This window comes from Haemaphysalis longicornis, unplaced genomic scaffold (assembly GCF_048455015.1).
Source record: "Haemaphysalis longicornis isolate Haplotype H1 unplaced genomic scaffold, Haemaphysalis longicornis Haplotype H1 scaffold_10, whole genome shotgun sequence".
NCBI lineage: Eukaryota > Metazoa > Arthropoda > Arachnida > Ixodida > Ixodidae > Haemaphysalis > Haemaphysalis longicornis.
In genome coordinates this window covers 36,145,904-36,160,578 of record NW_027526204.1, presented here as the reverse complement: position 1 = coordinate 36,160,578, position 14,675 = coordinate 36,145,904, and the positions used below count along the sequence as shown (strand labels likewise).

Genomic DNA, 14,675 nt, shown 5'->3' with positions numbered 1-14,675 from the left:
TGCCTGTCACTGGGCCATAAGGCACTCCCGTGGTTATCACATTAGCCCAATCCTCCTGTCCATATATCGTCAAGATATATTCGCGATCACATCCCGAATGGGCAGAATGAGCGTGGCAGCTGATACTGTCACAAGCGGGAGAACGTGTACCCGAGTGCACTGTTTCCCGCCGTCTACATGCAATAAATGTTCGTTGCCGAGCATGCAAACACCCGTGCGCTGATAACTTCAGGGTGCACACTGGCCTTAGAAACTTTTTTTTGCTTTCCAACCAATGTAATGAAACTTCATTGGCTTGTTCAGTTCTCTTTGCTTATTTGAAATATCCAATCAGTTTTTATTTGAAGTACTTAGTTTCTGGGTTAACTAAAAATCGTCCGTTCTTGTGAACAATAGGTAAAGAACTATTCAACAAAAATTACCATAAAGGCATGGGCAGATACAATAAGTTGTGGAGAATGAAATTGCGGGAAGCAGTTTTTTTTTGTTTTGCAATCGCATACAGGTTTACAACTCTTTTAACTTCTACATTTGAAGTACTCCTGGCAACCAATTAAAAATTATGCTAATTGAACAACTACTGAAACACAAAATGCAAATGGATGGTTGAAGCATTCGGCTTCACATTGAAAAAGAAATGATCTTCCTAGCTGCACTACATGCTGGGATGTACCTCTCCAGAATTTTCTATCACTGTGATACCACTCTTGGCGAAAAAGTGGAGAATGTATAAAAAAAATTATTTTTTTTTTGTTGAAATTGGGCCTCTATGGCTTTGATAAGTACCGGGTACCGTTCCAAGTACCGTATTTTCGGAGGTAAAACTGCGCAAGTCATGAAAAATGTGATATCTAAAAAAAAAATGCTTTTGTAGGAAATTTTTCGGTCCCAAACACCCGTGTGCTCATAACTTAAGAGAACGGACTTGGCATTACTGACACGTTAGTGACAGGGAGTCCGCAAGGGCAAGTGTCGTGGCAAGGGAGGAACATAAGATACATGGCCGTGGTGTGTGGAATGTGAAACCAACAGAACAACGTTCACTAAGAGGGCCTGACCAAGGGCACCAAGCAGAAGAGAGCCTCGCACGCCCTCATCCAGTCCAGCTGAAGCTGCGTATCATACGTTACACAGGAACCGTGAATTCGCTGTAATGTATCCATTTTGTCCCAGCCAGTCAAACATGTGATTTTGAATTCCCTTGCGTTTCTCGCGTAATAAAACTCCTGCAGTTGTTGTTAACCATTTTGATGTCACTGACGTACCGGTAAGTTTTTGCATTTCCCCTCCGCAGTGTCATTGATGTACCTGTACGTTCTCATTTGTGGGTACAAAAATTGGCACGCCTGGACTGTTTGCGTCATCTGTCGAATCTTTCTAGAAACTAATATTTTCACTCGCTAGCTATCTACGATGGTATACCGAAGAGTATGGAGCTACCGTACCCACCCTTCGTTGCAGGAGGGCTTGGTCGCTCCGTGCGCTGTACTCTGTCAGGATGAGTGACCATGCAGCACGCGTGCGAATCGCAATTATGGGTGCAAGGGTTGTTGTGCCATCCGCAACGGGTTTTTTTTATTACTCTGTTTTTATTATTAATCTGTTACAGCGCTCCAGGCTTTCCCAGCACGCCGTTTCCTCTCCAATAGACCGAAACATGACTCCATCGCGGCTTTCGCTCGCTCGCCGCGTTCTCACTTGCTGCTGTCAGCAGTAAACGAGGTTGCTGTATCAGTGTTGTATTCCCTTTTTACCTCTATCTGCCATCACACTATCATAGTTAAATAAATTACTATGCTCCTTCCTTGATATTCTGGAAAGCAAACCGACACTGGGGGTGCATTCCAGCGAGAAGCATTTGAAACTGAAAGGGTTTACTCGCGTACCAGACTTTTTTTGTAGGGCGACTGAGGGCCCACAAATCAGTCTCAACAAAAACAGATCTTCCAGGCTTCATGCTCATGCCATGTCCAGAAAAAAGTTTTACTAAGCTCGCTTTGGGTTTTGTGACTTGACTGATTGATTGCAGGGTTTAACGCGCCAACGCAACGCAGGCGATGAGGCATGCCGTTGTGCAGGGCTCTGGATTAATTCTGACCACCTGGGGATCTGTAACGTGTGCTGAAATGTCGTAGACACGGGCGTTTTTGCTTTTCGCCTCCATCCGAAAAGCGGCCGCCGAAGTCGGGAATCGAACCCAGGTCCTCGTGCTCAGCAGCACAATGCCTTAGCCACTGAGCCACCGCGGTGGGTGGGTAGTGACTGCTCCACCAAGGCTTTTACACGAAGACAACTATCAGGGCAAAAGAATTCAAAGGTGACATCGCACATTCTGTTAGCATTTTATTCTTCTTAATGGCATTACGAATGCACAGGCCTTAGAAAGGTGACGCAACACTTTCAAAAAAGAGAATAGTACCTGTAAAAGCACTTTGGCTAAACACATGGCGGAGGCAGCACAGTCTTTGGTACACTGTCCTGATGTTCTAGTTGAAGACCGTCACTTCAAAAATGCTTTGAACACACATGTACATACACAGCAAACAAATTCATATAAGGTACAAACACCAGAAAGGCATAAAATCTAGCAAGGTTGTTGAAGTCGGCTGTTTTAACCTCTCTGCTGAATGCGATGGCAAGTCAAGTCAAAAGCGGCGACTCGAAAGTATTGATATGCCACAAACGCAATTGCGGAGCCGTTTGTATTGAGGACAGGCAATCAGCACTTCAAATGACTAGCTTTTCAAAGCTCCGGACTGGTGGAGACAAGCAGTTGTTGCACTCTGAGCTGCATTACAATGCCCGTTAACTTTGAATGTTCCCCAACTTTTGGGGATGTCACATTGATGACAAGAGAAACAGGGACTCAACACAGCTGGAAGCAGTGTTTTTTTAATCACGCACTACACATGCACACATAGCACTCACAGCCACCACAACTCTGTGTACTTTCCTTTCTTTGTACAGTATGCACACACAAAAAAAGAAGTGCAGCAGACCACACTTCAAATTAGTCTACGCAAAATCAGGATATTTTGGCATTTTGTTTTGGCAAGTAATTTCAGATGATCAGTACCATCCTCAGACACTCCGTAATGTGTGCGGCAGGATGACCTCCACGCCTATTGGCGGTGAGATGTTGGAGTTTTTGAGATGTTTTCCCTGGCTCCTGACATCAGCTCTGGGACTCGCGCCGCTGTCGTCTGCTACACTCCGCGTGCGAGAGCCAGCAGTGCCTGTGCTAAAAGTCGCCCGCTTTGTTGCTTTAGAGCATTAAGAAGCGTATTTCCAGTAATTCAGTTATTTTGCTAGCTTCTGAAACCTCTGAATAATTTCAAGCTGTATCCCGCGCATTTTGCAACACTCGAAGAGAAAGACGACAACTTTCTTCACAGCATTGGTCAGAAGATATAGCTTATTTGCCAGGTTCAGTGCTCAGAACTCCTCTATAAGTATTTGGAATGCATAGGCTTCCTTGAAGAAGCCATGCAGACAAAATACAAGTTTGTTTTATTCAAAATATTTTATATTCTCTAGTGCCCGCAGCACTTGTCCGGAAGCAAACGACACTTTATTCACAGACAAATTAAGCAACCTAAGTTAAAATTTTGATTCACCCGCCAAATCGTGTGTTTTCGTCACATCTACAATGACATCACACGTGTTGGGGAGCCTTGTTTACCGTTAGTCAACCTAGACGCACCACCATACCGCGGCAGACCGTTTTCTGCTTTTGCTTTGTTTTTGACCGTACTTGTACCTGGCTTGTTTTTGTTAAAGTAGAAAATAATCGTTTCGTGAAACATGGTGCTCGCTTGACAAATATGGTGACATAAGACATCGTCGCTTGCATCAATCGGCCAGTGTCGTCTGAAACAACCCCAAAGCACCGCAGTCCTGTGCAGCTAAACCAAGCATAGTGCGCGCAGTACCAACAGCAGTACGCATCGGTACTTCTATGTTTACGTGTGCTTTTGTAACTTCCACTGCTTACCGCACCATTCTAACTGCTATAAAAAGAATGTGCCCTCAATGTAAGCTCAAATATCTCAGGCAGCAAGCCTATAAGCCCTTCTAATCTACGTTTTCTTATGCCAGCCTCAGCCAGTCGCCGAGCTGGCACATGACATCATAGGTTTTGTTGCGGGAAATGAGCCAGTGGGCCACACAGCCATTCCCTTTTTCTCTAATTATGCATCTTATTGGAGCGAAGTGTACGTTAAAAGTGGGGTCAGTATGATTCTAACCAGGAAATCTTTCGAATGAACCAAACTTGTGGTTTGTCTACATGGCCATTTCAAAGTATTTTTGAGATGCTCTTATGAAGACTCCAGAGTCTGCAATGCTACGCACCAAATAGTGGGCCCCTACACACGCGTCGCACAGCAGGAAATAAAACGGCTGTCTTACATTTCTTTCCTTGTTGTTGACTTGTATCACGTAAACGCTTTTTCTGTGCCCAAAGCTTTAATTTTTCCGCACCGTCACAAAGGTCTCATTGGGAGGTTTGGGGATGTTTGGGAGGCTCACAAAGTTCGTGTGGATATAGCCTTCAGGCTGTATGGCATCATTCCCTTCTTCACAAATTGGCTTTCGTTATGGCTGCGTATAAGGAGGTAATATCCGCCGCATCCGTTGTTTATTCACATGCGAACGCAATGAGAAGGTTTGTGCTAGGCCACCGCGAAAACTATACTTTAAATCCTGCCTTGATCTACTCTATGCGATTTTAAGTATTTTATTTTAGTACAAAGTTACGCACACAAAACATCTGGTGCGAACAAGCATCAAAAGCCAACTGAGTGCCAAGAAACAGCAGGGAGAGCAAGCCCGAGTGAAGCAGACGACATATGCGCGAACCCCTAACCCGACATCACGGAGACGCGTTTCGCAGCGCCGCACCTGTTCGCGCTCACCGCCAATACAAACCCACTGACAACTACTTCAATTCAAGCAACACGGCAAGGAAAATGGTCAGTTAAAAAAAAAGAAGAAATAAAGCCACAGCAAACAGTGCGCCTAGCCACAGTGGGCAAATTATGAGTGCAATAGGCAGTTGTCCCCCCAAAAAACTGGATTTCGAACCATACTTGTTCATGTTGAGGTATAGGACCGCCGACGGTATGAACACTCGGGGAAACGCGTGCTGTCAAAGCTTTTTCCAAATTTTCACACAACTGTGCCATTCCACTGGCACCAAGAAAGGTTTGCAACGGGATTGGAATGTGTACCAACGGTTGATGCCAAAGAGTTATTAACCGACTAGAATAGGTGAGGAACAGTCCATGTAGAGGACAATGGAAGGAACACTGCGGACACACTTCCGTTTATGTATTTCCGAGTGCCTGTACCTAGGCAACAGCTTAGGCCAACCCATTTGACGGTACACCGACATTTTTCTCCAGTAGCATAGACTAGGCTGTTACACTAAACGTGCAAACAGATTATGTAGGCCTGTGATAAAAGAAAAACATGATGTACATAAGCAATGAATGATGAAAGGAACATTTGTGCAAGCACAGCTATAATGCCCAAGCATGTTTCATCAACGGAGTAAATAAACGGTGACACTGAAAATGACTAGCCACACTAAATATTTTTACCATGACAACTGAAACTAGGGAGACAAGCCTGAACTAGAAGCTTCCACACTAGTCCCAAGTTACTACAATATTGAAGTATTTCCGAACAAAATAGGATTGCTATACAATGCCCAAAGAGCAAGAAATAGCGTTCATTGTTCAGCAACTTCATAAATAGCGTAAACATCGGCATCCACAAATGTTGTTAAATGCACTGACGTTTTCATTGCAACCACACAACAAGCCATGGGCAACGTCAGAGCTCAACACACGTGTTTATAACACAACTTGCCGTACTTATGACCTCCAGACGCATTGATATAAGATAACTTACAGAGACCTATTGAGTGGTTCTAATGAGTTGACCACGTCAACCCTCAACATTTCTTTGGTGAGCTTGCATCAGCACTTTCCAGATCTGGATAGCTGAACCAGAACACACTGTTATTGGCAGCTGCGTTAACTATTCTTGTTTGACAAACAAAGATAAAACAGTGGCTCGCCCAGCAAGATTTCATAAATATTTGACTAGTACTGGCAGAATTATGACGCAAAGCAAAGCTTACCATGATGATGTTCATACAACCCTGTAATCTCCAGTTTCACAGTAAAGAAAGTAACGAACAAATGTCCAACATTACACATCTTTAAAACATCGCTGCACTGAGAATATCTGATGCCAGAAGATGAACTTGGGGCCACCTAATGTAGTACCATGCTTAGCACACATGCGGCAATAGAACACTGTTCAAAGCATTGCACTGCTAAGCCCAAATGCAAAGTGAAAGTTTGAGGAAGACGTGCTTCTGATGAAGACGAAATATAAAAATACATGTGTGTACAAAGCTTCTGCACCACTGTAAAGAACCTCTACTACAGCAGAACTCTGCCCTAGATTTAGGTCTAAAAGATACCAGCCGAAGGTTGCCAGGTGCTTTTTTTTGTACTTTTGCCACACCGTAATAATTTTCTCAGTCCACAGCAAGCCTCACTACTCTGCTTTTGAAACCTGTGATGTTAAAAACTGTCAAGTACGAAACAATGAACAATGGTGACGCTGCTTGCCTCAACACTTTTGTAATTTTCTAGGTTGTTTACGAACTCTTGCCGCCCAACATGTAGTGCTCGTAACCCAAATTCATTACTCCATGTACAAAAAGCGTCTTTGTTTCTAGTCTTTGGCATCTTTTAGTGTCTGGTCCATGAATGGCTGACCTGAATGCTAGGGCTCCCTGGGCTACCCTTTCCCTCGGTACCCTTTCAGGGCTACCTTTCCCTGAAAAAGAAAAGAAAAAAAAAGGCCGCAATCCACGCTGTGAAGCTGGTTGGAAAGCAAAGCTTTAAACGGCACCCACAACAACTGCCCAAGCAGTGTCACTTGAATTCACATACATGGCTCTACAAAGAGTGAAACCAGAGATTCTGCAGCCGTTACCGGCAATTCGCGGGGGCAGTGTCCCCAATGCAGGAACGTTGGCCACGGCCGGGCTAGAGTGGCGGCGGCCGCCGTTGCAGCCCTGCCGTGCGTCGGCGGAAAGAAAATGGAAAGGAGTGTCTTTTGAAGGGTGAGACAGCGGAACCTAGCCATCCTGATGTGCTAGCTCGGGGCTACACCACCGCATGACGCATGCGCAAACAGAGAAACAATCCGGCATGTGAGCTTAGTGATTCCCTATTATACTGATTTAAACTAATTTGTTTAGTAAGTTTGAGGATTGCGAGAAAGCTGAGGGGAGTTTTATAACCGCTACTTATCAGGTCCAGTTGCTCCTTTCGGATTTTGTAATACCTCTTAAAACACAACCGAATCTGTATTCACCAATTTCGAAAACAGAGTCACATTCGGGGGCAAGCAGTGTGCAAAAGGTAGCGTTTCTTTGGCAGCCAGATGCCTATAAGTGGTCTCTACATTTTGTTTCCCCGCCCTGCAAACCGATCCTTAGCGTATCTTTGCCGTACGCTCACTTAATTTTGTCGGACCCGGAGTACCCAGCAGGTGCTGTCGAAAAAGTTAACCAAGCCGTGCAAAGAAAGCACGCAATGGACGCAAAGAAGCGGCAAAACAGGCCAAAAACTGTCACTAAAGCAGACGACAAAGCCGTACTGCCGACGCGCCCGCCAACGCGAGCAGTGACCTGTGTGCGGGGAACGCTGGGTAATAGCGCGCTATCGCCGCACCATCTACAGTGTGCACCGTGAATGAAAAGTGGCCTCCCCATCCCCAGCTCAGCTGCATTGGGAGTTTCTTGTCCTGCACACCACGAAATAACCGTTTGTTGCAGGTAGAGGTAGCTTTGCTTAAAAAGGCCCTTCAGGGGGGAAGGGGGAGGGGGCATGTTATTAGAAAGTTCAATTTGATGTTGAAAAAATACGTCATGTTTTTTTACAAGCAATGCCAATCTATTGCAGTGTTTTCCTAGAAAGAAATCAACATTTGTACTGATTTCAGCTACTGTTCTGAATGTGCTGCGCTGAAAAATAACCGCACATATATCTCGGGGTGACTTTGTGCACTCGCCCACGTATTTTCTCCGCGTGCGTCTTTTCGCAGCTTGTCGACACGTATTTATTATCGTAGTTTCTGAAGGGACACTTATGAAACGGCAAAAAAACAACCCGAGCACGATGAACAAAAAGCCGACCCATGACGGCCAGTTTTAAGTGCACCCCAGCAACCAGCCTGTGATCTAAAAAACCGGTCATGCGGGCTGCAAACGGGGCAGGTGGCAACCCTACTGGGCACTTTTAGAATAGGACGACGAAAACAAACTCCAACTGCCATAACTTTGTTCGTTCATTGCACGAATCAAGGCCCGCCAGGCAAGCCTGCAAAATTAACCGGGAAAACTATTAGCTACACTAGCTCACAGGGTACTTGACTCGCTTTCGCAAGAGCTCATTTCAAATGTTGCATGCTCGAACAATAGGCCTAAAAGTATGCCTTACCGACGACCAGACCTGCCGCGGGTTTATCATCATTCGTCACGGTGACGCAGTGTTCACCGTCATAGCAGTCGTTGGGTGCTAAGTGATCACTGTAAGACGAAGATGTTTAACATTATGCACTCTTTAAAGGGACCCTGCAGCACTTACCATAGACTTCTCGGAATGTATTTTAGCATGAAGTCTTGTGCCAGCAATCTCTTCCCGCAAGAATTATGAAAACCTGTTCACAATCATCGAAACTACTCACAATGAGAAAGAGCGCATAACTGTTCCTTCTCAACTCGATCGTGGACAACGCGATGAAAGCTGCACGCTCCCTCCTGGAGAGGTAAGTGGCTCACGGTGTTCTCTGCGACCGCCTTCGATAAATTACAGGCCGGGGGAATTTTCTAATTTTCTCCGTTATATGGAGGGATCTATTTCCAGTCTGGTGCCACAAAAATGCAGGCATGGCTGCCTGCTCGCAACCGCGCGCTCAGGCTGGTAGGGCATTGTTGAAGCAATAAACGTTTGCTGTCAAGTGGTCTGGAAAGGCTAGTATTGAGTTCGTCACTCAAACTCCGCACGCACTCGAAACCCAAAAGAAATGCCAAAACGGTGCCTACAGGTTCAGGCATAGAAGAGGTTGGTACACTGCACCGACGACGGCTGGTCGTCACAGGAAATGCAAGAAATAAGCAGCAAAGTTGACCAACGACAGCAATAGGGCAGCAATGGCCACAATGACGTTGCTTAGGCCATGCCAGGGGTGCATTATGAGGGAAAACTGAGGACAGCACAGTTGGTTTTTCCCCGTCTTTCGCAGCGGTTTGATCGCTCACCGCTAGACGTGCACGTGCACTATTTCTCAGGTATTCCTGGCAGTGTAATCTAAACGTCGCAAAGGTTTGCTTGCACTGCCTAAAGAGTGTTGCAGGGTCCCTTTAATGTGATCATAACCTCACTAGTCACTACTTTATGGTTTCCTAGTCACAAATCAAACACAATGGTTCCCTGATCGTTTACTGACTTAACCACATCTGCTCATTCAGCACTGCCTGATAAGAACAACACAAAAGCTTACGAGAAAAAAAGGACAGGTAGAGTTAACATGTGTTGCCGCTATTGTGGTCGACAGCCTGCCATAGTCACTGTACAAATTTCTGCTGCACATGACTTCCCACATAACCATGTATGGACATCGAAAGGATATAACATTGGCAGGCAACTCCAACGCTTCTGAACGTGATACAATCCAGTAAAAGCTCGTTAATTCGAACTCGGTTAATTTGAACTTCCGGTTAATTTGAACTCACGCGCTGGTCCCGACACAGCCCTGTATATTTCAATGAGGGAAAACTTCCAATAATTCGAACGCGTCGGTATCCAGAACGGTTAATTCAAACTATGATCTGGTTTCCATCGCTCCTCGCAGACGAAGTCGGCAGAGTGATTACAACGTGTCGCAAATCTAAACCAAACCAAATTTACCAGAGATTCAAAACAACGAAAAAGAAAAACAACAGCGTGGCAGGCACGCTATGCTTCTGCAACAGCTTATTTTGCTTCTACAGAGGGCACCGTGCCACCGCCGCCAGTGCTCCGGCGCATGCCATTATTATTTACGAAACAATATGTACAAAATCACCTGCCACAAGCGTGTAGTAGCGCCTAATTCGTGATAACGAGACCAGAGGTGGCTTCTGTGTGTTCTTCCCATGCAGTGTGGCGTGATTTCCATTCATTTTAGCGCACACCCGCTAATTAAACCCCACTTAATCGAACAATTTTATGGCCCCCTTCGCGTTCGAATCAACAAACTTTTACGGCAGTAATGTGAGGCCAACTTGGCTAATTAAAAAATGACCAGCCCATCAGCCCGTTACTTAGTAGAAAACATGCCCCTGAATTATGAAAAAAAGCGATCATCCTGGTTTCAGGTAGATAAAAAACATTTGGCATAAGCAACAAAAAAGCACGTAGGTTCTGCGTTGTTCAGCTAATGATTTGACAAGACACGCCTCCAGCTGATACTTTACGAATAGATGAGGAGATAATGACGTAGGGAAGGAGAGAGGGCTGATCTAGCCAACCATGAAAGTCTCCACATGTGAGGCATTTCAGAAACCGAATCCTCACTGCCGGCATTTGAAAGCTGGAACTAAGACAACTACTCAGCACAAGTTGAGACAAATGCTAAAATAGAACGGAAGAAAACCTGGCTGAGCCTACAACAAGGCCGTTTTTTTTTCTGTTCACTTGAGCTGACGGCATGCCCGTGATGAACAAAGATATGCAGCAGACCACGCCAGGTTCCTTTGGTCCATTACGGCAGACAGAATTCTTTCTTTTTGGCACACATGTCCAGCAGCCAGGTCACAGCAGCGAAGTTCTCAACTGATTTCTGGTCTAGCGACTGAGAATCGCCACTGCGCATCCCTGCAGCACTGCTCCCGAGAAGCTAGGAACTTTCTTGGACACCTCCCTTCATTCAGAAAGCTACCGCTAGCATCGGAGGACACCTTCCCGTCTCTTAACGGTCACTCTGACAGCACAAACCTGTCGGGGAGTTGCTCCGGCAGTGCTTCTTCAAGCAAGACCCAGCAACATACACCCATCGTCCTCCCCGTCGTTTTCGCTCAGCGGAGCAGGCGGGGACGCTCCCTTCCGGTTAGGCGGGTGCGCAGAGTGGACGTGCTTCTCCAGGCTCGCCTGCTTCCCAAACACTTCGTCACACTGCACGCACGGGTACAGCAGCACTCCGTCGGCCGTCACGTGGCTCTGCACATGCTCTGTGAGCGCCGCTTTCCCCGGAAAGGTGTGCCCGCAGAGCGGGCAGTCGATGGGGTGGCAGTCGTCGTCGTCGTCGCGTTCGACTGCGGCGTGCGGCCCGTGGGCGCTGCGCACGTGGACGTCCAGGTGTCCGCTCTGGAGGAAGCTCTTGGCGCAGTGGGGGCACTCGTGGCGGGGGGCCAGGTCGCCGTGGGTGCGCATGTGCCGGTTGAGGCCGCTCTTGTGGGTGAAGCGGCGGGCGCAGCAGCGGCACGAGTACGGCCGCTCCCCCGTGTGGATGCGCCGGTGCACGGTCAGGTTGCGCCGGAACACGGTCGAGTACTGGCACAGGTCGCAGTAGAAGCGCCGGGCTCCGCCCCCCGCGACCAGCGGCCGGCCGGCAAAGCTGAACGGCAGGTACCCTGGAGGGGGAGACAGACAGGGGTCTCGAATCTGCGCTGCTCGGTGCACCACACTTTGTGCAGGAACAATCAACGATTGAACACGTCAATGCTACTCGGATGGCTCCAAGCGTCTCACAGAACCACAAAACTGCTTTTTAGCTGATGCAGTTATCCTTCCTGTTTTTCACCATTCCTGTACCTCAAAGTTTGTTTTGTGGTTTTGTTGTTACTGCTTTTCTGTAAGTGCGGCCGAGTGCACCAAGAACTGTGATGCATGTGGGGCGTGTCAATTGGGCTCTCGGGAATTTAAGGCTTCGATGTGCATAATAATAAACCAGCTGCAAGTCTGCGCTTGCACTGTCTTCATGTATTCCTGTCCCCATTAATTTGCACGAAGTTTGTTTTTTGAGATTCATCATTACCAACTCGCCCAACTTTCGACACTTTTACATTTTCAACTAGAGTATGATGCACAATTCGCTTCAAATATTCATCCACTCAAAGGTGTGTACGCTCGCATGTTACGAAGCCCCCATAGTCATCATGATCTTGACCAACTGGCTTCGGTCATTTTGCTTGCGCTAACTTTTGAAATGAAATCCCACCATTATACTACTGAATCCTTTAAAATAGCAATTAGATCTTTTCACAACAAATGCTTGTCTTTAAATGAAATAGGGGTGCTAAGCGATTGACGCAGCTCTACCAAAACATGATGTGCACACCATACATAAAACACCACAAAACATTCCAACACTATCACTGTTGAGGCCAAATCGTTAGGCATTCAAGTCGATTTCAGACGTTGCCAAATGTTAGAGATTCATGAAGGCGGCACCCAGGCCACAATTCTTAGGGTTATCAGGCCCCAGCAGCTCAAACACTTTAAACATACCATAAAATTGCCGTGGTGTGAATGTGAAAGCAAACTTGAAGCCCAACTGGACCACACAAAACACCAGGCCGTTTTTTACAAGCTGTGACATTACTGCGCTTGGCGGCCTTGGAAGCTTTAAAAGCAGTTATTTGGCTGAACTTTTCAAAAGAATGAAAGAGAGGTCAATGGCGATGTATTCTTTGTGCCTACATACAGTATTACAGCAATTCACGCGGTGAATAATTTCAGACAAAATTTTCTGTTGTGAAGCAAGCACTCCGTACAGTGTTCAGGCAACAAGTGCATGCCTTTCATTTGCTTACACTTAATCTTGCAGTATGTTGCAGCTGTGCTACTTGAATGCTTAATATCTAAATGTGCTTGATTTCATACGGTATGAGTACTGAGTGAACAACTCCAAACAAAAAGTGCTGCACGCAAGCAGCTTGACTTGTTCATAGTGCCAAAGCTAAGGGGATTGAAATGCAAATAAGGCCATTTTGCAGACACAGTACATGCGGCGCAGACCAGGATATCAAGCATCTTAAAATGGCAGTCGATGCTAGTGGGAGGCGCTTTAACTGTGTGATTGCGCTTGACTACAGTGAATTAGAAAAAGCTCAAAATGTGCAACTTTCCACTCAGATTCTCATTATCTTCGCCACTTCAGATACAATAAAAAAAAGGAAAGCTCACTTGGTCAGGCAGGCCACAGTCTATTTTAGCAATATGCTTATTAAAATGTGTGAGATATGTAACTTACAACTTTTCAGAAGTTATTTTATGATGCTGCAAAGATGCATCGTTGACATTAATCGCGATTCGTGAGGTTGTAATTTGCCTCAAAACATAAAGTTAGGACGAACTGGTATGATCACGCAACCAGGTTTGATTGTATACAGACAGAGCTGAACACAAACACAACTTCACAGCTGTGCGACGTAAAGTTGGCTATGCCTGCAATGGCTTGTTCCCTTTTTATGCCTATCCACACCCACAACATGAGCACAACTATGCGTACACGTTGCGTCAAAATACTGGCAAGAGAGAAATTGAATGCAGTAATACACACACTCCAATGCACTGATCACAATCGGCCAAGCATTTTCACAGATTGCATGAACAAACTAGCCTCTGAGCCATTAGCACAACACCCACACACAGAAACAGCGCTAAAGACGAGGACGAATGATTAAAAGACACACAACAGCGCTCGTATGTCACTTCCTATTTCATCCTCGTCTTTAGCACTATTTCACTATGTACAGGAACAAACTAGCCCAACTGTCGATGCTACTGAACTAGTACAATAACCTTGCAGATTAGAACAAAACAGCATGAGCACAGCCCTCATACAGAAAGGCTAACACAATAAAGCCAGAGTGTCCAAGATAACTGGGAGTAATATATAGCCCAACTTCGATATTTTTTGAAAAAACAAAAACAAAAAAAAACTGTAGGGCTGCCAAGTGACCAAACAGGATGCCCTTGAAAGCCTAGATGTGGACCTCTTCCTTCAAGCCTGGAAAAAAAAAGAAAGGACAGCAACAGTCAAGACAGAAAAACAAAAAAAAGCACCTTCATGTGGCCTAAGGTTTCCACACACCCAATTTTGGCGGGACATGTTATACTTTTACTTAGCGCCGGGTGCAAGCACATTCACACGGAGGCAGTGTCTTGTCTGGCATTACATTGCACTCAACCACATGAGCACATTTTCCGCTTGGATAGTATTACTCTTGTCTCTGGCTTCTTCCCATTTTGTGACTATAAATACTCCTGTAAATGTCGAATTTTCAGGAAAAATTAGCTAAGGGCCCAAGATGAAAACAAGGACTTGATATTAAAAAAAAATCTGGTTTCTCCAAACTTTTTTTTTTTCCCCGCGAGATCGAGAAATCTGGTTTTACGTGAAACGGGTGAAACCAATGTCCCCCATACATACATAATGAAAAGCTTGATACTATATGCAAGGAGCACAGCTTACACGAACACGGCAAGTGACATACAAAAAATAAAAGATAGCACTTGTTGAGTGGCTATAGTCTGAATGTTGCCTGCCATTTGGCTCTAAACACAAAACTATCTCCCTTAGCCTTTTCTGGTCCGTTGCAG

General features: G+C 45.7%; 1 protein-coding gene across 1 annotated transcript; it reads right to left on the bottom strand.

Annotated features, from left to right (window-relative positions):
• Window positions 1-2,330: 2,330 nt before the first annotated feature.
• Window positions 2,331-11,768, bottom strand: LOC144159786 (uncharacterized; the record flags this gene model as incomplete). Its single annotated transcript, XM_077691472.1, has 1 exon — window positions 2,331-11,768. A coding segment is annotated over one exon (672 nt), but the record flags the coding sequence as incomplete, so codon positions are not given.
• Between the last annotated feature and the right edge of the window lie 2,907 nt (window positions 11,769-14,675).